The sequence below is a fragment of the Leptonotus elevatus genome, chromosome 4 (genome assembly GCF_054856555.1).
Source record: "Leptonotus elevatus isolate MCC_2025b chromosome 4, RoL_Lele_1.0, whole genome shotgun sequence".
In the NCBI taxonomy this organism is placed as follows: domain Eukaryota; kingdom Metazoa; phylum Chordata; class Actinopteri; order Syngnathiformes; family Syngnathidae; genus Leptonotus; species Leptonotus elevatus.
Window position 1 is genome coordinate 26,079,466 of NC_141242.1, and position 25,373 is coordinate 26,104,838.

At 40.2% G+C, this 25,373-nt stretch overlaps 1 protein-coding gene across 1 annotated transcript in view; it reads left to right on the top strand.

Annotated features, from left to right (window-relative positions):
• The first annotated feature begins 846 nt into the window (after positions 1-846).
• Positions 847-25,373, top strand: part of elmo3 (engulfment and cell motility 3) — a 29,173-nt gene continuing 4,646 nt past the window's right edge. The window contains exons 1-19 of the mRNA XM_086074484.1: positions 847-1,093; positions 8,516-8,622; positions 9,860-9,900; positions 9,992-10,064; positions 11,000-11,050; positions 11,254-11,423; positions 13,464-13,563; positions 13,644-13,795; positions 13,920-13,998; positions 15,720-15,770; positions 17,434-17,556; positions 18,886-19,008; positions 19,084-19,188; positions 19,418-19,526; positions 19,615-19,751; positions 24,568-24,731; positions 24,900-25,012; positions 25,099-25,203; positions 25,294-25,373. Coding sequence (XP_085930610.1) covers positions 8,545-8,622; positions 9,860-9,900; positions 9,992-10,064; positions 11,000-11,050; positions 11,254-11,423; positions 13,464-13,563; positions 13,644-13,795; positions 13,920-13,998; positions 15,720-15,770; positions 17,434-17,556; positions 18,886-19,008; positions 19,084-19,188; positions 19,418-19,526; positions 19,615-19,751; positions 24,568-24,731; positions 24,900-25,012; positions 25,099-25,203; positions 25,294-25,373 — 1,854 coding nt within the window. The 5' untranslated portion in view covers positions 847-1,093; positions 8,516-8,544. The remainder of the gene's footprint in view (positions 1,094-8,515; positions 8,623-9,859; positions 9,901-9,991; positions 10,065-10,999; positions 11,051-11,253; positions 11,424-13,463; positions 13,564-13,643; positions 13,796-13,919; positions 13,999-15,719; positions 15,771-17,433; positions 17,557-18,885; positions 19,009-19,083; positions 19,189-19,417; positions 19,527-19,614; positions 19,752-24,567; positions 24,732-24,899; positions 25,013-25,098; positions 25,204-25,293) is intronic.

Sequence of the window (25,373 nt, forward strand, 5' to 3'; positions counted from 1 at the left end):
CAACTAAATAAACACTGAAACGTTTTTGGGATGTTCTGGCATTTGCATGGTGTCCGACTCCTTGTTGCTGCTACACCTAATGTTCAGATCTGTTAATGTTAATTGATTGTCATGTACCTAAATTTTGATCTTTTTTAGTGTAGCTGTGCTACTCAATGTTAAATAAGTCAAAATTGGATATGTAAAATATAATACGCAATGACACTAGAATTGTGTAAATTAGATCGAGGTTTTGTATTACTTTTGATACGAACATGTCTAAATGTAACCGCCACCAGCAATGTATTGTATTTATTTCATACGAGAAAAGTAGTTAAAAGTTTATTTGTTAACTGTTTTTGGTCTGGCATGGATCTTGCTGACGTTCCCGGGAACACCTCATTGGGGCAGCTGGTTAACTTTCAGTGGACGTCGTCCACTCTTACACTTCATCATTTAGTAACATTACATGGAAACAACATTTATAAGGTAGCGGAATCGAAAACATTTCACTCGTTAAGTGTGACCAGAAACCCCCACTTCTTACATTATCCATTATCCGTCGGACTTGACTTGAGAGGAAAAACTGCCCCGCAAAATCTACTCAAGACTTTCATTTTTCATAGACGTTCCTGTCTGTCTTTTCAAAAATTAGTCAACATTTATTTACTATAATTCGCTATTTTAATCCCAATTATCTTTAACGGTACGAATCCTTGTATTTGTATCTTAAATAGTTTATGATATAAAGAATGGCTTTAAATGGGAATTTCATTCCTTTTAGTAAGAGTCCCAAACGGCTTGTGTTTTAGCTTTATTTCGAAATGTTCCAACCGGAATTAGTGTGTCTAAATTGGTTAACTTTTCTAAAGGAAAATCTTTGCCTAAGTACTTAACTAACCCGGAACTTTAAATTAAACCAAGTATTCAAGAAAGCACACCTCGCGGGTTTGGACCGGTATTTTACATATCTCAGGCATTTTCTTTGAGTAGTGACTTTTTCAAGCCTAACGTTGCTCCTTCTGCGTGGAGAACAGACCGCTGCAAATGTCCCTCGCTGCGAAGGCAACGGTTCCTACGGGAGAGAAACCCTCTGCTTACATTTTCTAATCAGGTAGGACGTATTATCCTCTTTTTCATATACTTCTACCAACAAAGCTGTGCTCGGAGTCCTTTTTTACGCACGCGTATGATTTACCGCGAGCGACCTCTTGACGTTTTTGTTTTCACTCTTTAAAAAAAAAAAGTAAACGACAGACGTAAAGATACAGCACACTTTTGACTTGACTAAGGTGGGCGGGGGAAATAAATGGCAAAAATCATAACACATATTCGATATAAACCCAACAGCCGTTTTTGAATAACTAATAAAATCACAGTCCGTGTAATTGTATTATTAGCAGTTCACTCAATAGGACATCATTTTGTGTGTGTGTGTAAAGGGGGGGCTGTCAGATTAATGTTGGGCAGCTGACAGCCCCCCCCCCCCCTCTCTCTCTCTCTCTCTCTCTCTCTCTCTCTCTCTCTCTCTCTCTCTCTCTCTCTCTCTCTCTCTCTCTCTCTCTCTCTCTCTCTCTCTCTCTCTCTCTCTCTCTCTCTCTCTCTAGTCTACACAGGCACACAGTGTAGGTATGGGTTTGGGGGGCGTTGAGACACACTTGTCCACGAGCACACAAAAGGTCTAGAAATAATTACTTTTGGCATTATGTTTAACAAAGCCAACTGGCGGTGAAAGAACACACACTCACTGACAGATGCTAAACCTGTCATTTTACATTTAACGGCCCCCACAGTAGGTTGTACAATACTTGTCTGTCCTGAGGTTTTATTGTCCACTGTTGCTGCAACAATTTGCCACCTCTATAATCACATGACGACCTCAATATTTCCCTTGAGATTACAATACTTTAGATGTTTTTACATTACCACATTACATGGGTAAAGTGACTGAAGTATTCCTTAAATAGTACACACACTTTCTTTACAGTACATTGAAATGTTTAACAAAGCTCTGATTGATTAGCTTTTTGTGTGTGTGTGTCCATTCTTATGCCGGATGCTGTCTATGTTGTTTTATTGTCTCTGTGACCAAAATAAGAGAAATGCCGGGTTACAATACGGGTTACAGAATCCACTAAACCTGTTTTGATTTGCAGTCAGGCATTGGCCTAAGTTCATCCTCGGTCTTTTTTGCAATGATGGCAGGCTCTCACATTAGCATGTAAGGACAGGCAGGCCAAGTGTGCTTCGTCATCTGGATGGAGGAACATTTTAGGAACAAGCACTCTACCGCTATTGGTGGAGTCATCAGTTGAAAGGCAGACTTTACACACTGGACTGGTCGCCAATCAGTCACAGGGCACATTCATTACATTATTCCTGCAGGAATTTACTGTATATTCTGTTGCAGAAACAATTGTTCATATGCAGGAAAGTTAACTGTGTCGTAGGACATTTTCTTCTATTGTAGTTTTTCTGCAGAAAGTTATTCTTCTCCAGGAACATATATTCAGCAACAAGAACATTTAATCCGCTCCCCCCCCCCAAAAAAATGTATTCTACTACTGGAACATTTATTGATATACAGGAGCATTCTGATTAGTGCAGGAATATTTATACTACACTGCAGAAATATTTATTGTACGGCAGGAACATCCATTCAGCTACAGGAACAAATATGGAATATTTATTATTCTGTATGAATATATTGTGCTGCAGGAACGTCATTCTTCAGGAATGTTTTAAAATGTCCATAAAAGTGAGCTACACATGACTACATCCACCCCAAAAACAAAACCTCTTTCAAATGTTGAAATGTGCCCTAAAATGTTCAGTTTTGATCTCTTTGTACACTTGACTCAAGCGAACCTTGGAAAGTTAAAGGTATACTTGACTCATTAAGCCATTTTCAGCAGTAAAAAGTTAATATTTTGTGCAGAATTAATTTGATTACTTTATAATTTTTCATGTACAATACGGTACCTTTAAAAAAAAATAAATCTACTTTTGTCAACTGCAGATTACATCACCTGTGCTGAGGGAAATAGGTAACGGCCAATCACGGCTCACCTGTTTTCTGCGTTTGGTCAGCAAATTTATGGCGGCCACACTCACAACCAGTATAGTTAATATTTGATGAGTTATTGGTGAGCTAAACTAGGGAGTTTAGCTGCACATTTCACACAGCCAGCTTAACTGTGTGCCTGACAGATGAATGTAACCGTAGAAGTTGTGTCTCTTATCTTTGCGTTTCAAACCTTTCAAGTTGCTATTGTCTTTTTGGTGGTTTCATCAAAACAATAATCCTTGAATCTAAATGTATTAATCTTTGGTGACAGTGACACTTGCTCCACGAGTCAGCCCTTGTCCTGGTAAGGGCATACTGGTGGCCATTGTTGCCGCGGTTACCAGATTGGTGGTACACACAACACACACACACGCAAATTACTTTTCAAATGTAAACAAAATTACTTGTCAAGTCATGGAGTTCAAGTATATCGAATTTAATCTCGTGAATGCAGAATCAAAGTCAAGTCCAGTCTTTCATTCATTATTGCCCAGATAGTTGCAATTTGTCAAATCCAAGTCATGCGACTTGAATCCCTCACCTCTGACAGATGTAACTTCTCCATCAACTTCTGAAAACCTGAGTATAGTTGTAGAGATGCACCACTTTCGCCCAGTCTCAGGGTTTGCATTGGTTTGGAAAAGTAAGATGCTTTTTTTTTTTAACAGAGTATCTATCCCTATACGTCACCAGGAATTTACCCCTTTTAACTTATTGAGGCATGACAGACCTGGTGTGCCACTATCCCCAGTTTGCCCATTTAAAAAAATTAATCTTATTCATAAATTGCTCCAGAACCATCTCACATTCTTATCAAATCTCTTATGTATTAAGGCAGCCGTTTTATTGCTGTGTGTTGTTGACCTTTTGTTGCCACTGCATATTTAAGTTTCTCAACACCTCAGTGTGTCCTCACTACACAGTCAATGGGAATGATTCGTAGCAAACATGCTGCTATTGATTAAAATAAAGAGAATAAAAATGAAGAGTTGCCTCTCAGTAAGAGTGAAGCGAAGACAGTAAAAAAAGATGTGGGCTTTGTTTTGACAGGAGCTGCAATAAACTTTCTTTTCCAGACGGGAGTCGTGGTATGTGAACTATCCCAGAGATTGCGCACAGGGCGGTGTCCATTCATCGCTCTGAACACAAGCAGGCACAAGTTTGAACTCCTCTGTGTCGTCATGACCTCATGAGCACCTAGAAGAATTTGGATTGGCCTATCTATGTGCTAAGCGTGAAGGATAAGGGAGTAGTGGGGGGAGAGATTCAGCGGGAACAACTGCTTCTTTTGTCCCCTCAGGGAGTGCTGTCTAAAGGTTGAGGAGGAAGTGTGTATCGTTGTGAGTGTGTGACTAAGTATACATAGCGTATGCACAAACAGTTGAAAGCTTGGTTACTTTTATGCAGTGCACCATAAATGCATGATGAAAGAGGAACATACGACTGCTTTGTACTGGAAAGGATAGTTGCATGGAACTGAGTCATTTGAGAAGTAACAGGCCTTCTTCTTTAAGAGAAACTAGCTGAACATGGATCCTTTCAGTTTAGCCTAGTGGTGTCGAATGTACGGCCTGCGGGCCGGCAAAGGGGTTTACGAGATGATCTTGTAAAGTAAGAAAAAAAAACCAAAAAACGGACCAATCAATCAGATGGCCAAAATCAAACATATAAATTTGTCATTTCACAAGCGATCCTTAAATAAGCAATGCAACTTGTACATGGAATATACCTGGTAATTTTTTTATTTGTTATAAAAAAATTAAACATAAATGAAACTTAAACGTGCTGAACACGAGTCACACGACACACATTCAGCTTGCTACTGGTACCACAAACATGTGACATGGATTGACATCCTATAACTTCATTAACTGTGCCACACAATGCATTCTGGGAACAATATACTGTATATGCAAAACAGGTACAGTACAGGCGGAAAGTTTGGACACTTTCTTATTCGATGCATTTCCTTTTATTCTCATGACTGGTAACTTTGTAGATTCTCACCGAAAGCCTCAAAACTATGTGTGAACTGATGTGGCGTTATGAACTTAAACAAAACAAAAAAGGTGAAATAACTGAAAACATGTTTATATTATAGATTCTTAAAAATAGCCATCATTTGCTCTGGTTACTTTTTTGCATACTCGTCATTCTTACCTCTGAGAACTTAAAGACCTTTCAGATGACTACCTTTTGAAGCTCATCGAGAGAATGCCAAGAATGTGCAAAAAAAGTAATCAGAGAAAAGGGTGGTTATTTATTGATGTGTTTATTTTCACCTTTTTTTGTTAAGTATATAACTCCAAATGTGTTCGTTAGTTGTCATAGTTGTCATCGTTTTGATGCCTTCAGTGAGAATCTACAATGTACAGTCATGAAAATAAAGCAAATGTTTTGAACGAGAAGGTGTGTCCAAACTTTTGGCCTGTACTGTAGATATATAACATGCCCAGAACTCATACGGGCAAAGTGTTGCCGCGTCCCATTAGCATTTGTGTTATTTTTTTGAAAAATATATTTACAGTTGAGCACTGCTATTTAGGGCAGGCATGCAAATTGTGAAAATCTGTGTACAACTGACGCCGATTTTTCTTAAGTTATATACCATGATTTTACCGGTCCGGCTTGCTTGGTAACTATTGTCCTCCAAGGGGCCCCTGAGCTAATATGAGTTTGACACCCCTTGTTTAGCCCAACCTGGCCAGATTGATAATTGTGATTCACTCATGGGAGTTTTCTACAATGTCAATCTGGGACTGTTCCACGGTGATTTGCCCGGGAAAGGCACGACATTCTGTACAATACTTTGAGCTGATTGGTCGATGCGGCATCTTGTGCATGTCTACCTAACTTATGTTTTGACCAATTATGGCAACGAGTGAAAATGTCCTCTTCGTTCTCGTCGTAGGGGAAAAAAAGCACGAACATCTTCTGTACCAGCTAAAAATGCACGAAATGCCTCTCGCCGTTCAACATTCAACAAGAAAACGGTGAGAACAGAATACATTTTAGCGTCCATTCATCCATGTTAGGTTTGTTTCCCATGGCGTCGGCACTTCCTGGTTTCGTCACAGCTGCATATCCCACCCCCAAACACAATACCGCTTTGTGATTGGTCCATACAAAAAGTGTACGGATGGGTGAGAATCAGCGGGCTCACAAATACCGAGATACGAGAATTCAGCTTTCAGTGCAAGGTTAAGTTTAGCCCATTTGACCTTAAATGTTTTTGTTCAGTGCAAGGGTCCATTCATGACTGAAAACGTCTTCTTTTTTTTAAAATGTATTTTTATTTATTTTTTTATTTTTTTAAAGAGCTCAGTATTGTTCATTCGGTAATGTCATCATCATTGCTCTTTTTTTCTTTTTTTTCTTTTTTGTGTGTGTGAGTGAGTATGTGTATGTGTGTGCGTGCGTGCGTGCGAGTGTGTGTGTATTCGTTAGCTCACCAAAAACCTATTAGAAAAAATCCCATACCGTTCACCTAAACCGAACACCGCCGTCAGGAGACCCGAGGGGACCAGAGAAAACAAAGGAAAGTGAAATCCAGCACCGGCCAGACACCACCCACCGGGCCACCAACCAGAATTCCTCACCAACTCCAGAAACATATAAATTCCAACAAATCCCAAAAAATCAGGGAGACCTCAAGAGACCAAAGGAGAGACTGTGGAAAGGAAGGAAGGACAAACGAAATCTCCACCAAAGAGGGGAGCCGTCGACCCCTGCCAGGACAGAGCAATCGCAACACCTCAGGGCCCCCCAGGCCGCGGCAGCGCCAAAGGACGACCCCCGGGCCCCGCCAGGGCCACCGACCGTAGAGCAAACCCAGGAGCAGGAGCGCCCCCCCACCCCAACACGGCCCGCGCCCCCAACCCAACGCAGCAGGACGGGGCACTGCAGGCCCGCCAGGCACCCCACCGGTCCATCTCTGCCATCAGTGCCATGGTGTACTTACTGTACAGTATACTTGACAGGATAGAATCAACATGATTCTTACTTTTACTGTACGCCATGTCAGCCTTTGGAAAACTGGCCATCACACATTTAGAAAGCAGAAATTCTAAAGTTAGTTCCTCTCTTGAACAGCTTGCTTTGTCAGAGACTCAGAGGTAAATGATGTTGGGCCTGATTCATAATCTCTGTTCTAGTTCATTTCAAATATGTTTGATGGGCTTGAAGACAGTGTCAATAAAGTTTTTCCACACCAAATTGGTCCAAACCCGCCTTTATGAACCTTGCTTTGTGTACTGGGGTATACTGGGGGCCTTCACCAAACTATTTATTTATTTGTATTTGCTTTCACATTCACAACCATAAGTATTATCTACTTACTTGTTTATCCACCGGACTTTTTTCTGGCCCTTATGTTTTCATTATCTCTTATCTATGTACTCCTTTTACATGTAGCTCCTTGTGTTCAGACTGAGACAACATTCGGGTAAACCAGGGCCTCCAGAACAAGCTGAGAAACTTGTTTCTAAAACGCAACCGCTGAAACAGTTAATTTACACATGTGAATATTAGGGATGCACGATAATGCTATTTTCAACCAATACGATAAACCAATAATTTAGAAACTGTAGATGTCGATAACCGATAAGTAAGCCAATAATTGTTTGCAAAACTTGAATACAAATATACTTCCGAGTCCTACTATAAAGCTAACGTACAAATATATTGAAACATTGTGTAAAGTACCGTGAAGCTGAATTAGATTGATATTTCTGCTTCAAAAACAACCAGTAACTCATTTTGAGTTTGCCAAAACAAAACAGTCATGTTTTTAAAAATGCAACAAAAAACTGTGATGGTAACATCTTGGGGAGACACAGCCCACACTGGCGACTGCCATGTAGCCATGATGCATCTTCTGTGAACACGAGGTTGCATGCATTATGATGTCACAAATATGCGACACTACCATAGGAGAAGGGAGGGGTTGAGGAGTTGGGCACAACTTGAGCTACAAACACAACATATGGACCAACACGATTTCTTTATTATCTGGTGTTATCTGTCTGACGTCAAATTGGTCGATAATTGCCGATAATTATCGGCCGCCGATATCATCGTGCATCCCTACTGAATATATGCTCACTTTTAAAACTCATTCAATCCCAAAGACGTATGTCTTTTCGGAGTCCAAACTTGCAATCACAGGTACTTATTTATGCATTTTTTTTTAAAAAGTTTCAGGGAAAAGGATGGTCTGAAAATTGCTGGCACTGAATGAGTTATAATTATGTCTAATGAATAATTAAACATTAATATATTAAGCTCAATTAAATTAATAGAATATTAAAGTCAGTTCTCAGTAATGTGCAGTGCAGTTCTATACCACTGCAAACTACAGCCACAATAATATTAGGCTGTGGTCCAACTCGAGGAAGAGTCTCTTGTGCAGTTGTACCGCACTGCACTTTGTTTCATTCTACTTTTTATTTTTTTATTTTTTTGCAACAGTCAGCGCGGTGCAGTCCAGAGGTGCCAAAATGCCGCAACAAAAAGACATTGTGAAGATAGCCATCCAGATGCCAGGGGCCTACCCCCAGCTCATACAACTGGACCAGGTAACATACACAATCGCACACCATTATAAACACTTACAGTAATTTCTGGACTACAAGCCGCTACTTTTTTCACTTTCATTCGACCCTGCGGCTAATACAAAGGTGCGGCTTATCCATCAGATCACAATGGGGCGCACTATAAAGGAAGCGCAAGAGCGTCAGGCAGAGAAAAACAAACAAGTGAGCCCAAATACAGTACGAGAGACAGAACAAGAGTGTGACAAATTGCGCCCTGATTATGGAAAAGAAAGTAGCGGAAATCCGGTGCGGTAACATTAAAACACCTGCGGCTTCCAGTCGAGTGCAGTTTATATGTGTAACAAACTCAAGTATTCCTCAAATTTAACTAGCGCGGCTTATAGTCAGGTGCGCTTTATAGGCCAGAAATGACTGTACATTTCATGTTCAACTGATAGTGTCTTTTATATAGATTTAATATGTGCAAATTTAGACTGTGTTAGGGTTGAGATGTACTTAGAGATGGGCATAATAGGCTTTACTCAACTGCGCAAAATTGAGTGTGTTAGATTTTAGTGGATTATCTCTACTTCTTTACCAGTAGTGATGGACAAATGAAGCTTCATGAAGCATTTGTGATATTTTTTTTACTCTGGAGGGCACCCTTGGCTTAAAGAAGCAAGAAGAAGAAACTTCATAAATTTCCATTGCACTGGCCTCTATCTTTAAACCAAGAGCACCCCCTAGATGAGTAAAAAATAAAATAACGCAAGTGTTTCATGAAGCTCCATTCTCTCATCATTCAGATCAAAATATTTTCATTTCAAAATTAAACATCATTTTATTGATACATTGATAAGTGTTCATTTGATTTGACAATGTTAATCGTTTTCAATATGTGATCTGTACACGAGCAGCCAAACTCATCCTAAGGGCCGATCTGTCTCGCTCCTACTATATGTGACTGGTCGACGCATGGTCGCTGCCACTAATAACAGAGTAGCCACGGGGCGTACCACACACTCTGACAATGTTTTGACAGCTTGACCGCCGGCCTGACCACTAATAGCAGGATAGCTGAGTGTCAGACATGGTAGAAGTCTGACTAGTATTTACATGCACACAAGTCACGAAGGGCGTAATTGTTCAGAATGTACGAGACAAAGCAGGGCTACTACTGCATGAACAGCATTTTGATGTGTGTTTTCATTTTCATAGCAGGTTAAATAGTACCGTATACAGTATAGTGTGACTGAGCCATTTTCTTGTCTGTGAGCAGAAGAAGCCTCTATCTGCAGTTATAAAGGAGGTCTGTGATGGGTAAGTTTGGTCATAAACCATCTCTTTTCATATATGTTGCCATCACTTTGAGAACGTTCTGTAAGTTCTTGTGTGTACTCTGCTTGTGTAGCTGGAATCTCCCAGGTCATGAAAACTACGCACTTCAGTATGCTGACGGGGTGCAGACATACATCACCGAATCGGTGAGTGAATAGCGAAAGGGATTTTATCAATGATGGACTCTGAGTCACTCCTGAGTCATTCATTAGATTTAAGACAAGAAACATAACTCGAAAATGTTTAAAGCTACTTCATCCTAACTTTGTTTGTTGTTGTATTTTGACAAAATTGCTAAAACTAAGGTCTGTCAATATCAGGAGAAGACCGAGACAACAAGAAGAAGAAAAACAAATCTAAAAATACAATCAGCGCCACGCCCATCACTTTAACACACACACACACACTTTCGATTTAATTTTCTCACACAAATACCCACACCACACACTCCAGCACAGTGTCTTGCTTTAAAAAAAAAAAAAAGCATTATGCCACTTTTCTTGTTCCCTCCAAAATGCTGGCTGCCTACTTTATGGACACTATATTAACTAGTATTGAGAGACGTTAGTCATTTTATTAGATTAGGTGATGGTTTCGAGTCGACCCTCTGTCTTAATTCTTCATCTTGGCATTTGTGCTTCCGACTGGTAACAGTTTGGGGGAAGGCTTTTTTATTGTAGCGTGACTGTGATCCAATATACAGAGCAACTTCCATAAGTGCGTGCTTGGCTAAGCAAATTGTACAATAAATTGACTGGCCCCACTTTTAAACTACAACAGAGATTAGGAGCCAAATTTTCCTGGATAATTGGACAAAACACACACACATCGACACTCCAAAACCTCAAATTTTGTGGAAAGCATTTCTTGTAGTGTAGTTCCTGGTAAAATATCTGAATATTGTTGTCCATGGTCTAACAGTTTGGTGCTCCTTCATCGAGGTGAGTCAACACGGTGACAACATTCCTGGCCCGACACAACTGTACGAGGGCTTTTGTGTTCAAGTTACTTATGGTTACCTCCTCGTCAAAGTGTGCTTGAGTGTTTCATAAAATTGTTTGTGTGTGTGTATTTTTTTTAGAACCGTCTGGACATCAAGAACGGCTGCATTCTGCGTCTAACTAAAGCCCCGGTAAGTCTGCGTCCACCAGCCTGTAAGTCATGCTCCTCTTTCAGGTCCCACATTCTTTGACTCGTTGGTTGCAATCTCTCTAGTACTACTCCATAAAATGCAGATGCAAGCCTGAAAACGGTGGAGTGAGAAAAACATTATTCTGTGTGTGTGTGTGTGTTTGTTTGTTTGTTTGTTTGTTTTTCTTCAATCTGGGAATGTAGGGTCGCTGTGCGGAGGACTTGTTTAAGGGCATCCAAAGCATGGACCTGGGAGTGCGCTGCGATTCATTGAAGCAACTCGCCAGTGTTTCCACGGATGTGACGTTCGCTCAGGAGTTCATCAGCCGAGATGGTCACCACTTACTGGTCAAGATAGTGGAAGACTCCAGCGAGTTAGTACTCTTTGTTTTGTGTGCACATGCGCGTTTTCCCATACTGGACTACAGTACTGCTTATCATACGGCTACAAATTGTAAAATTCTCATTACGAATGTTATAGATGTGATATGGGGCAACGTTGTTTACTAGTGGTTAGTACATCTGTCTCACAGTTCTGAAGTACTGGGTTTTGTTCTTTTCTCAGGCCCCCCTACCTGGCGTTAGTATGTACTCTCTATGCTTGCTCACGATTCCTCTGGCTACCCACATCGCAAAAAAAAAAGCTTCTTAGGTTAAGCCTGTATCCCTCTCAGGAGCGAATGTTTGCCAGGGTAATGAATGCTGAGGTTCATTCAAGGTCCCAGAACATTCGCCAGATGATTGCCAGACGTTCACCAACAGTTTTAATATTTTTTCTTGTCTGCGCCCTTGAACGTAACCTGACTAGAAACCAACATTTGCTACCTTTGCAACACCTCAGTGGGATACGGGCTTAAGTGTTAAGTGAGGTTAAGACTCAAAATGGTTATTTGTTTGTGTGCCCACGAATATATTATGGAAATGATATATTTGCTCGGCCTGGCCTGGCTAATATCTGTTCTAATCAGGGTTATTATAATTTTGGAATTTTCATTCTAGTTAATTTTTATTTCATTTTGAGCTTTGTTTTATAAATTTAGTTAGTTTTAATTTCTTTTCAGGGTGGTTCTATTAGTTTTCATTAGTTGTGTAGAGACGGTCCCTCAGTAACCAGAAGGTTGGCTGTTCGATCACCGCTCTCCCCAAGTCATGTGTCGTCGTGTCCTTGGGCAAGGCACTTCACACACATTGCCTCCAGTGCTATTCACACTGGTGTATGAAAGGTGCAAATTTTTGGTTGTGGTTGGAGGGGCCGTAGCGTAGGCGCACACGAGCAGCCACGCTCCCGTCAGCCTGCCCCAGGGCAGCTGTGGCTACTTAAGTAGCTTACCGCCACCAAAGTGTGAATGTGTGAGTGCAAGAATAATGCAACCACTGTGAAACGTCTTTGAATGTCTAGAAAAGCGCTATATAAATCTGATGCATTATTATTATTATTATTATTAGTTTTAGTTATTTAAAAAATGCTTGGTTTTAGTTAGTTTCAGTATTAGTTTTGTTTCTTTATAATGTGTATTACTTGTGCGTCATATTTAATAAACACAATCACCATGGTAAAATGAAAAAAATAAGTTGGTAACACATTTCTTACCGAGCATTGCTGAGTTAAATGAAAAAGCAGGCGAGCCGAGCAATTGGAGCCAAAAGTCAAGCCGGCAAATTTGTCGTCTACGAGCGACGTCATCTGAAGGTGCTTTTCTATTGGCTGCTTCTAGATGATATCACTTCTGTGGGACATACTTTCAAATGTCTTTATTCCGGTTAATATCAAAATGAATATACTTAAAATTTATTTTAAAATTAGTTTTGTAAACATAAAATGTTTTTGTTTTTTAAAAAGCATTTTCGTTTTTTTTTTAAATTTAGTTAATGAAATATTTTTTTTAGTTTTAGTTTTTTTCCGTTGACTAAAATAACCTTGGTTCTAATTAATCTCTAATGTGTTGGATGGGGGTGAGTCGAGGGTTGTCAAATTCTTCCACACCAAACTCATTAAACATTGAACAGGAAAAGGAAGAGGTCCTTCCTCAAGTAGATTTGGATGCATAGAAATGTCCAAAGTTACATGCATCAATGTTGTACAGCACTTGACCTAATTCTGCCCATGGGTTAACTAGAGTCCGACTTGCGCATGAGCTGACTTGGGCATGAGGTAGGTTATACCCTGGACTGGTTGCCAGCCACTCGCAGGGCAACAAATAGAGTAACGCGAGAAACCCCAAGATATGTGGAGAGAATCCATAAAAGCGTTGGTCACAGCTGTGAGGCAGGTGTACTAACTACTTGGACCTCTGTCCTACCTTGCCCATAATTGATTAATAAATTATTGTTGGCTAAGATGAGCATCCAGTGATTTATTTTTATTTTGTTCTCTTTCCATCATCTGGTTGTATGCCTTCCCGTGTATGATTCAGGAGTGCTCTGATCATGACCCACACACTGACAGCCTTCATGGAGCTGATGGATCACGGCATAGTATCCTGGGAAAACCTCTCCTCAATCTTCATTGAGAAGGTGCCGTAGTTTACCTGCTCTATGCCTCCCATTTAGTCCTGCTTGTTTTAACCAACATGCCACGTTCTCTCTCTATTCAGATCGCCTGCTTTGTCAACGTCAAGGTGGGCGACGCATCGATCCAGCAGGTGTGTTTAGACATCCTGGAGAGTATGGTACTTAGCAGTCACAGCCTCTTTTTGCAAGTCAAACAAGTGGTGACCATGGAGAGGCTCATCGCTCACCTCCAGATGTGCGTAACCATCAATTGGCTGACTCTTGCACTCACTCTTATTGATGTCATTTTGCGTGAGGCCAAACTTGTTCTTTTTTTATTTTAATGTGGAACGTCGCTTTGTGTGGGTTTCTTCTTCCAGGACGAATCAGCAGATTCAGACCAAAGCTATGGCTCTACTTATGGCACTGTTGCAGACAGCTGGGGACGCTGACAAACAGGTGCTAATTTGGTTTGTCTGAAACCCCGATTGTAATGACAAATTTGCTCTATATTATTTATTTGGTTGTTACTAACATAACTGTGAGATGAATTTTTCAAAAATCATTTCCAGTTTAATACAATTTGCAGAAACTTTATTTGGACGTACGCCGCCATTGTTATTGACGTCTCAACGCATTCAATGCGTAGTGACGTAGAATGGTGGCTGGCTCTTTGCCAACCAATGTGAAGCGCCTATAGAGAAAGCAAGGTAAGCCACGTAGCGTTCCTCAAGAAACAACATTCGATTGGGAGATTCACCCTCCTCCATGCCATGCTCTCGTCATTCCCCTGACGCATTAAAGAGTTTTGATCGTCCCTTTAGGAATGCTACGGAAGCTTACCTTGCTTTCTATATAGACGTTTCACATTGCTCGGCAGATAACCACTCTACATCACTACACACTGAATGCGTTTTGACGTAAATAACAATGGCGGTCTACGTCCAAATAAAGTTTCTACAAAATGTATTAAACTGGAAATTATTTCTGAAAAATTAATCTCATAGTTATGTTAGTAACACTAAATAAAGAATATAGAGAAAATTTGTCATTACAGTCGGGGTTCCTTTTAAAGTTTGACAGCAGTGGGGTTTCCGTCCACCCATTTTTTTTTTTTTTTTTCAAGAAATGCGATAATAAAACTGAACGGAAACGCTAGAAATTCGAAAAAGGTCCCAAAATTCCCCAAAAAGTTTTTACGCTTGGAGAGGGTGGTTTTGGAAGCGTATCTAATAAAAAAAAATGCGAAGTTTGGCTATGGAAACAGGTTTTGCAAATGACCGCTGGCAAGACCGGAAACACGTTGCACGTTTTGACCGGATATTACGTTTGTAGTCACAAAGCAATGGCAGACGATAAAGTAAGGTATGTTTGGGGGGGACGAAACGGAAATCTTTTTGGAATTAATTAAAGAAGCGAATATTATTGCAATTTTAAATTGAAAACAGCAAAGAAACGCTACGATTTATCAAGAATTACAAAAGCAAACTTTCTTCTTTCTTTTTTTTACAAAAGCAAACTCCTACGACGTCGCACGGTGCAGTTGCTTGCTGTGTTTCTTTTAAATTACTGGTGGATCCCATCTCTACGGTGTATACCACTAACTACAGCGGCGGAGTCCCCTCTCAATATTTGCAAAAGAAGAACAGATGGAAACGGGCATAAGTCGCATGTCCGTTTTGCGCAGTTTCAGTAAATTTGCTTAAAAATTTTGAAACAATTGGACGGAAACCTGACTAGTGATATCGTGTGGAACTTTCACCAGTCGGACCGCTATTGTACCCCAGTGTCACAATCTAGCAGGCACTGTATTGCGCAGGCAGCAGATCTTATTGTGACGGGTCATCTTACACTTCCTGTAGACAGGCAAGTCATTCACTGCCTCTGCTCGGACTCTGCTTCTCTCTCATTGTGCGGTAACAGTTTCCTCATTCAACTGCCTGTCTCCTATTCTCTCCCACTTGCGTTGTTACACACACACACCCACACACACACACACACACACACACACACACATACGTACATCCTCACAAATCCACCCTTGGCTTCATATTGCAGCAAGGGATGAGTTCAACACAGAGGTTGCTTTTTTTGATATGTTACAATTTCACTATCGCCATCCAGTGTTAACAGCCTGTTATTACAACAATGGAAAACGTTTTCTTTTGTACTTCCCCCAGGAAATGTTTGCATACCTGAATAAGAAGAATATCCGTCAGTACATTTACAAGGTAAATTTTGATCTTGTAAAGGAGTATCTTGGACATGCTAAAACAGACCATCAAAATAAAGTCATAATCTGGCTAAATTTAAAGTAACAGACACATATACAGAATAGACACAAACATTTATACAATCACTGCAAAGTTCCTGTACTGATAATTTGACATTGATGTCAATCATTTTTATTACGAATAAGTTTGCACGGCAGCGTAAGAATACATCGTCACATGTGACAAGAAAGTGCAATCAGTTACTTCCACACTGTTTTAAATTTGACTTTTGTATTTGCATATATGGCTGCACATACATATGGTATAGTAATTAGGGATGTTCAATACCACTTCTTTCAGACTCATACCAGTACGAGTACTCAACTCCTGTGTAGTCACTAGTTACCGATACCACGAATAGATTTTGTTCATAAAATTTCCCTCCCCAAAAATCTATGAGCCATAATTTTAAAGAACGATGTCCAACAAAGCAAAAATTAACTTTATTCTTGTAATATTATTTCTCAAATATACAATTCGTAAGATTACAATTTATTCACTTGAGCATATGTATGTGTATATATTAGGGATGCACCGAAATGGAAATGTTCGGCCGAAACCGAAAATGAGAAACGCTTTGCCGAAAACCGAAACGCCGAAAATAATAATAATAAAATTAAAATAAATATATATATATATTAAAATAAAAAACAATGTTTAATATCACAGTCCAGTCAAGTCCTCAGTCCTTTCAACACATATTACGACAGTAATGATTGAGAAATAAATGAGGTGGATGAATGAGAATAACCACAAGCATACAGTAAGCACACAGTACAGTGTCATGTCATTGCGTTTGTTATTCTATGATAAATAAAGTTGTCGTTAGCAGACAGACACAGTGCTTTTCTGCACATTGTTGGACATAATAATCTGGAGATGAAGCTTTACTTTTGTGAACTTTTTCGAATGTCGTCAATCGTCAACTTCAATTGATTTGGGTCGCTGCTGATAACGCAGCTCTCGTCTCGGACACTTCAGTTGCAGAATAAGAAGTTAAGAAGTAAACTAGCGCGTAGCTGTTACACGCGTACACTTTCTTTGTGTTGTCTTCCGCGTCCTCTTCTCTCGCTGGCGCACACGCCATACGAAAATCACGATACTGCTTTTGCTAACACTTTGTGCCGTTGCCACTATTCCTCGCCTCTGATTTGAGATAGCATCGACCGGGTTAGCCTCAAGACACTAGCTTTTGGCTACTGCTCATGAATTAACATTGAGGCGGAACGCTCACCCCGGCGTTTAATTTATACATACGTTTGCTTGCAGCAGGTTTTTTTTTTTTTTTTTTTTTTTTGCTTGCGTTACCACAACATCCTATTTAGGCAATATTTTTTCGGCTCCAATTTTAATTCGGCCGAATGCCGAAAATACATATTTTTCTCATTTTCGGCCGAAATATTTTGTTGGCCGAATATTCGATGCATCACTAGTATATATGCATACATGTATCTATTATGTATGTGCATATTTGATTAAGGTTTTCTTCAGGGTGGCACAAATTCACTTGATGATTGTACCGCGTAAATAAGATACTGTATACATTCAGATGAATTCCAATTTCTTGTATTCATGCTTCATTATGAAAAAGTAATCTGATGATGAAAATGGCTTGTTACAGAATATCATCCACAGTTCAGGTTCAGTTCAGGATGAGATGGCGCACTACCTCTATGTCCTACAGACAGTAACTTTGAATCATCTGGAGCCACGAATGAGGACTGCACTGGACTGTTACAGTCAGGTCAGTCCCATGGACACCATCTACAGATTAAGTGTTTTTTCAGTTGGGTTTTATACATCGCCATGATCGATGTGGCTGAAGTGGAGACCTTGATCATCTGCAAGTTTTATAAAAACATACCATTTAGTTATTGAAGCCTTTTTATTTAGAGCTCTTAACATTTCTTGTTGTAAATGTAACCATATTTTTTCATCAATGTATGAATTAGGGGTGTGCCATCTAAAGCACGCCACGATTCGATTTGATTACGATTCAGGGTGCTACGATTTGATTATTGAACGATATGGACTAAAGGTTGCGGTGGATGATTACATTCGTCTTGCCCTTTCAAAGCTGCGGGGAAGTTTTGACAGTCCTTCTTCTATTGTTTGCTGGTTAGCAGCAACAACCGTCGGATTCTTCTCCGCTAACCTGGGGTGGAAACGCAAGAGGTGCTGTTTGTTACATGTTTCCCGCTAGCTTTTTATCCTGAGGAGAAAATCTGTCGCTCAGTAACTTCCGCTGCCGCCATCATCATCTTGTGCGAGCCTGCGTGTCTTTTACTTTCGTGTTCCTGTCATTAAGTTATTATGGACATTTATGAATCGTAATCAAATCGTCAAGTGTTGCATCGCGATAAATCTAATAATCGATGTTTTGGCACACCCCTAGAATTAATACATCTGGACTTGGCTGACTAATTACATTTAGCACAACCTTTGATTGTGTGTAGTTCATTTTTTGTTTTTATTCTTTTTAAATATACTGGCGTATGGAAATAGTCACGATTGTCATTGTTGGAAGTTATAGTAATTAGATTGTGAATGTTCAAGGTCACTATGACTCCACAAAGCACATTGTTGACCATGAGCCCAACCATCTATCGTTAATAAACATTACTCATTTGTCTGATATACAATAATTTCTGGACTATATAAGGCACACCTGACTATAAGCCGCGCTAGCTAAATTTAGGGAATACCCGTGTTTGTTACACATATAAGCCGCACCCGACTAAAAGCCACAGGTGTTTTAATGTTACCGTACCGGTTTCTCTCCATAATTAGGGCACAAATTGTCTTATTCTCGTTCTGTCTCTTCTACTGTATTTGGGCTCACTTGGTTTGTTTTGTTCTGCCTGACGCTCTTGTGCTTCCATTATAGTGCGCCCAATTGTGATCTGATGGATAAAGCCACACCTTTGTATTAACCGCAGTCGAATGCAAGTGAAAAAAGTAGCGGCTTATAGTCCAGAAATTACTGTAATACAATAATTAATTTAAGCAATGAAAAATATTCTATTATGTGCTTGAGATTGTAGTAAACATGCAGGTGTGATTTGTTATTTAGGAGCAGAGAGACATCCTTCACAATCTGCGGCAGGCGGCCTTCGAAACAGAGAGTGAGAACAGTCTGAGTCACGAGAGACGACGTTCACTCTGCGCCAAAGAGTTTAAGAAGTTGGGCTTCTCTGTAAGCGTTAGCCCTAAAATTTGTCAATGGTCTCCTCCTAGTCATTCTAATATTTTCTTTGTCGTACCTCTCCAGAACAATAGTAATCCTGGTCAGGACTTGGTGAGAACGCCTCCTGGTCTTTTAGCTTTGGACACCATGCTTTATTTTGCTATGCGCAATCCTGATGCTTACAGCAGAGTGAGTATGATGTTGTTTCCCATCATGTATTTTTTTCTTGTCAAAATAAATGTCTAAATCAATTCATCAATCAGGTTTTGACTAACCCACCTATTTATTTATTTTCGTTGTCATTTCCAGTTGGCTTAATTTCCCAAAATATTTTTCCATACAGTGTATGTGATTTTATATCATGATGACGATTGTTTCCATGTGTGACCTGACATGAACTCATATATCCCTCTGTCAGTTTGTCCTGGAGAACAGCAGCAGGGAGGACAAGCACGAGTGTCCTTTTGCTCGGAGCAGCATCCAACTCACACTCATCTTGTGTGAAATCCTTCGTATAGGGGAAGCCCGTGAGTCTGCCGTCGCCTCCCCATAGTTTTTGCTGTAAAGACGTGACGGCAGCGACTGATGGCTCCAACTATGTTTTTGTTCTTGCAGCCTCCGAGACGGGGTCAGACTACCACCCCATCTTTTTCAGTCAGGACCGGCTGCTGGAGGAGCTTTTCTGCGTGTGCATCCAGCTGCTCAACAAGACCTGGAAGGAGATGAGAGCCACACAGGAGGACTTTGACAAGGTGAGTCTCAATTGAATGATTACATGGCTCTGTGGTTGGCTGGTGACCAGTCCAGGAAGTACCCTGCTTCTCGCCCAAATTCAGCTGGGATAGGCTCCAGTTTGGTGCACTCAGTAGTTGGCTTGTGACTGTTGTAATGGTACGTCATGTGATTTATTTATAATTGTAATCCCATCATACTATGTCGAGCAAAAAAAAGACAGTGGTCGGATGAATACGTGCAATATGAATTCACAAGTGTAACAGAACGTATGGTGTTCCACAGGTTTCAGTTATGGGGCCGCTGCTGTTTTCATTGTATCTGCTGCCATTGGGTTCCATCTTAAGAAAACAGTGGTGATTGTTTTAAAGTGCTTTATAAATATAGAGTTGATTTGAGTGGGAGTCAGCGTCCTAACTGCGATGATTTGCAATGCCAAATTGAGCAATTCTACACTTCCTTAAATTGCATGGAGATGAGGAATACTAGAACACAACGCTTTTTGAATTCAAGGTGAAGAAAGCCAGCTGCAATGAAAAGTTGTTCACCAGTACACCTTATACATGTCTTGAATAAAAAAAATATATATATATATATATATATATATATATATATATATATATATATTTTTTTTTATATATATATATATATATATTTTTTTTTATATATATATATATATATATATATTTTTTTATATATATATATATATATATTTTTTTTTATATATATATATATATTTTTTTTTTCAATGAAGAAAGGTTCGGCGAATGTGTATAGGAAATTCATGGGGTTAAATATCTCCAACAAGGTTAAGAACTTAGACATTAAGAGTGATTTGCCAATTGAGACCTTGATAGATACAGCGACTTGCAAAAGTATTCATCCCCCTGAGTTTTTCAATATTTTGACACGGTACGACCACAAACATTAATTCATTGAAATTTCATGTGAAAGTTAAACGCACAAACATGAAGTGAAACAAAGTGTATATCTTTTTTCAGCATTGTTTTACAACAAAAAAACTGTAGGGTGTGCAAAATTATTCAGCACCCCCACACCTCCCCCCCCCTTAATTAATACTTTGCATTTGTATACTGTGTCGACCACAAACATAAATATATTTCATTGAAATTTTATGTGAAAGCTTGCTGCAATTGCAGCTTCAAGTCTTTTGGGGTATGTCTCTATCAGTTTTTCACTTCTAGGAACTGAATTTTTTGCCCATTCCTCCTTGCAAAACAACTCCAGCTCAGATAAGTTAGATGGAGAGAATTTCTGAAAACATCTTCCCTGTCCCTGAAGAAGTGAAGCAGCCCCAGAGCATGATGCTTCCACCACCATGTTTGACAGTGGGGTGTATTGAGACTGATGAGCAGTGTTGTTCTTATGCCAAACATAGCGTCATGTAGGCCACAAAGTTAAATTTTGTTCTCATCTAACCATCTTCCACTTGTTAGCGGTGTCTCCTACATTACTCCTGGCAAACTGCAGACATGACTTCTTGTGGCTTGCTTTTACAAATGGCTTTTTCCTTGCCACCTTTGCATACAGGCCAGATGTGTGCAGTGCTCAGCTGATGGTTGTTCTATGGACAGATTCTATTACCTCTGCTGTTGATTTTTGCAGTTCAATTAGAGTGATCAAAGTCCTCTTGTGTACTTCTCTGATGAGTGAGAGTCGGCCTTCTTAGGTCAGGAACTTTGGAGGGACGGCCTTGTCTTGTATATTTGTGGTTCTTTGGTACTCCATCCACTTATGGATGCTTGATTGAACAGTACTCTAAGTAAGCTTTTGAAATCTTTTTGTATCCTTCACCTGCTTTAAATCTGTCCATAACTTCCCTGTCCCTGGCCAGCCTGGTGTGTTCTTTGGTCTTCATGATTCTGACTAAAGATTAAGTTTGCGGTTCACAAATGCTCTCTATCTAACCTAGTTGAGCTGGAGCTGTTTTGCAAGGAGGAATAGGCAAACATTTCAGCCTCCTGATGTACAAAACTGATAGAGACATACCCCAAAAAACTTGAAGCCGTAATTGCAGCAAGCTTTCACATAAAATTTCAATGAAATATATTTATGTTTGTGGTCGTACCGTGCCAAAATGCTGAAAAACTCAAAAGGGATTAATACTTTGGCAAGGTGCTGTATGTGCAGCCCTCTTTTTATTTTCGCCTTTTCCCACTCACTCAAATGCGTGGAAGAACCACGCAGTGACCTTACAAGCGCATTGTCATGTTTGTACAATGGTGGAGGTTGGAGCCAAGTTTGAAGCAGCGGGGGCTTGTCTACAAGAGATTGATCATCTGTCTCTTCCAATCATCCTCAAAGGCAGAGCGGCTGCGCTTTTGTTCTCATCTGCATTTCCACATCACCCACAGCCGCCCTGTTCCCATCAAGTGCCCCCCGCACGGCCGTAAAACGGTGACCTTTCACCTTTTTAGGAGCGGGCCACAAGGCCGTAGGACTGGCCTTTTGTTTTTGCACATAGGCTCCCGACCCAGGGTGCTTTTGGGCCAAACACAATGGGGTATTAAGTAGACAAAGGGAAGCGTGGAGGGCGGCAGCAACAGAGGGAGAAGGAAATGATGGAAACAAAACTCTGAGCATCAGCAGTAATTACACAACAAGAGAGGGAATGTCAAACCTCTGGAAAATTAACATGAGACGGCAGGACACAAATTAAAGGGAAAGATAGCGGTGGGGGGATATTGCAAAACCCCAATTTGGATCTCATTATTTAGATGATAAAATTCTCTGCGTGTGTTTCTCAGTCGCCCAATGGAGAAACTGGTCAAAGAATGCAATATCATCTTACATATTAATCATATTTACAATATCGGGCATTGAGCAGAATGAGCAACATTAGTGTATGTCGCAACTGTACAATATATGCAGATGTGAATGGCTCACTGTATATGAATAAATATTATTCAAGATTGATTGTGAATGGCAGCAGTCGTTGGCAACGTATGTAGCAAAAAAAAAAAACATGCATACAGTCATATACACTTTCATTTTCAGCTCCTTGTACTGTATATAAACACTAGCAAAATGAACAAAATATAAGGTACATACAGAATATTTTTCTATATACATTGTGCTTGGTAAACTTTTGAACACAACTGTAAATGTACAAAAGCTAAAGATTGCTTAATGACCCAAAAATTCTCTGAATTGTCAATTCACATTCACACTCATGTCAACTTCGACCTCTGAAAATATCAAAACAATTGCCGCAGTGTTTTGGATTTTATAGACATTATGCTTTTGTCTCAACACACTGCGCTCATAAGCACTTTCAAGCACGACTGTATAAAGATTTAAATGTTACAAAAAATGCAGCAAGGATAGGCAGCAGCATTTTAGAACATTAAATAAACATACAATGTCAAGAAATGCTCAACTGCATGTATTAAAAATGTTTTTACATTGTTGCACACAAAGTTCTATCCTTCCCCTGCTGTAAGTTAATGTTCATCACACCCGCGCCTGAACATTGGCGCACATTTCAAAGGCGTTTTAGGGAAAGCGAGACAGCTGCCAGTCATGGCTCCTATTGGCCGACGCGATTGGATGGTTGTGAGGGGGGTGGAGGCTTGCGTGTGTGTGTGAGAGCATCAGAGTGTGTGTTTACAAAATAGCCACCCAAGCAGGCCTGCAGCTCTGCTGCTGTCATATAGACGATCACGCACAGCCTCCATTTTCAAGTTTGGAATTGGAAGTTTTGCTAAATTGTTAAGGAGCACTGTAAGGAGGAACAATGGAGGTAAGATGGATCTGTGTGTTGTTTGATAAACGAGTTCATACAAGCTTAAAATGTGACATCATTTTGTCTAATGTGACTTGGTGGTCTTTCATTGTCATTGCATTACAAGGTTACCTTTTATGAGCTCATTTTGGCCTCCGTGGTTACAATTCACTTGCCAAAACTGTAACCCAGCCCATTCAGTCGGCTTTATGTGTAAATAAATTGTGCTGGCATCCAGCTGTCACGTTCATCTTTAGTCGTTTGCAATCAGCTGTGAAGAGGAATGATGAAGGTCAACAGTTGGACAAAGTTGGACATCTCTGTTTCATTTATGTCTAATGTGCTCAGATTCATTCAAATTCTTCCTCCCTACAGCATAAATAATACAATTCAAAAAGAAGAAAAAGTCCATTGCGAGTCACACAGAAATAAAAAGTTGCTATAACTAATAAGTAGATCAGAACAGATTCTTTTACAGGGTGCATTTTTTTGTTTAGAGATGGTAAAATTGTAACAATAAAAAGTTGGTCACGCCCACTGGGCTGTTTACATTGCAAACCAGATGCTACAGGAAGTCATGAAATCACTTAAAAAAAAATTTTTAAATTAAAAAACACCTTGAAGGTTCTTTGCTGATTATAACTTCAAGTTAAATTTGAATGGAATCACTGCTCTTTATTAAATATAAAGAGCAGTCAACTTCATCATGACCTTTTGTCAATGTTGAGTCTTTTTGTAATTGAATAAATGTGTCGTTATGGTAGCTGAACCTTATCATTGCTGCCACTGAATCGAATATCAATCATCATTGATCATTGTAATTCTGCGTGGCCAGTGACTGTAAAGTAGGTTAATAAAAGGCACCACACTTCATTGATTGTCAGGCAGCTGTGTGGGAAAATTGCTGTGGGTGAAGCCAACCAGCTGACAGTTTGCTTGTGAACTTATATCAAAAGTATAAGACTGTATGGATTTATTGATCAGTTACTTACATACAATGCTGTTGACACTTTTTAAGCTTCCAATTTGAAAAAGGCAGACTTTGAAGAAACCCTGTGCTCAAGTGTAACTAAAGGTGGTGTGTTGTGCAGGTGATGCAGGTGGTGAGGGAGCAGATCACGCGCACGCTGTCCACCAAGCCGACCTCCCTGGAGCTCTTCAAGAACAAAGTCAACGCGCTCAACTACAGCGAGATCCTCAAACTGCGCCAGACGGAGCGACTGCACCAGGAAGAGACGCTGGCGCCGCCCGTACTGTGAGTTGGAGGAGGGTTCCGAACTGTTAAAAAATAAAAGATTTTCAAGTATTTGCACCAATGGATGCGCAATGATAGTTTCTTCTACGAGTTTTCCCCCGATATTGCACTTAATAAGCGTACCTGTAAAGAAGCGATGATGTCAACCTTGTGTGTGTGCGTGTGCAGTGAACTGAAAGAGCGTCTGAAGCCTGAGCTGCTGGAGTTGATCCGCCAACAAAGACTCAACAGGCTTTGTCAGGGGACCATGTTCCGAAAGATTAGCAGTCGGCGCAGACAAGGTGAGCGACACACGGCAGCACTTGAGAGAAAGAAGACGTTTGTGTTTCTGCAAATGTTGACGCAATTGATTGGCTGCTGCCCCCAGACAAACTGTGGTACTGTCGTCTGTCACCCAATCACAAAATGCTACACTACGGCGACGTGGAGGAGGACTCGGACACACCACCAATTGAAACACTGCAAGAAAAGAGTGAGTGTGTGTAAAACTGGCAATGACTATTATACAGTGTCATTGAGAAAAATGCTGTCAAATTATTTCTGACCTGTGCTCATTGTTCAGTCCCGGTGGCAGACATAAAAAATCTGCTGGTGGGCAAAGAGTGTCCTCACATGAAGGAGAATAAAGGCAAACAGAACAAG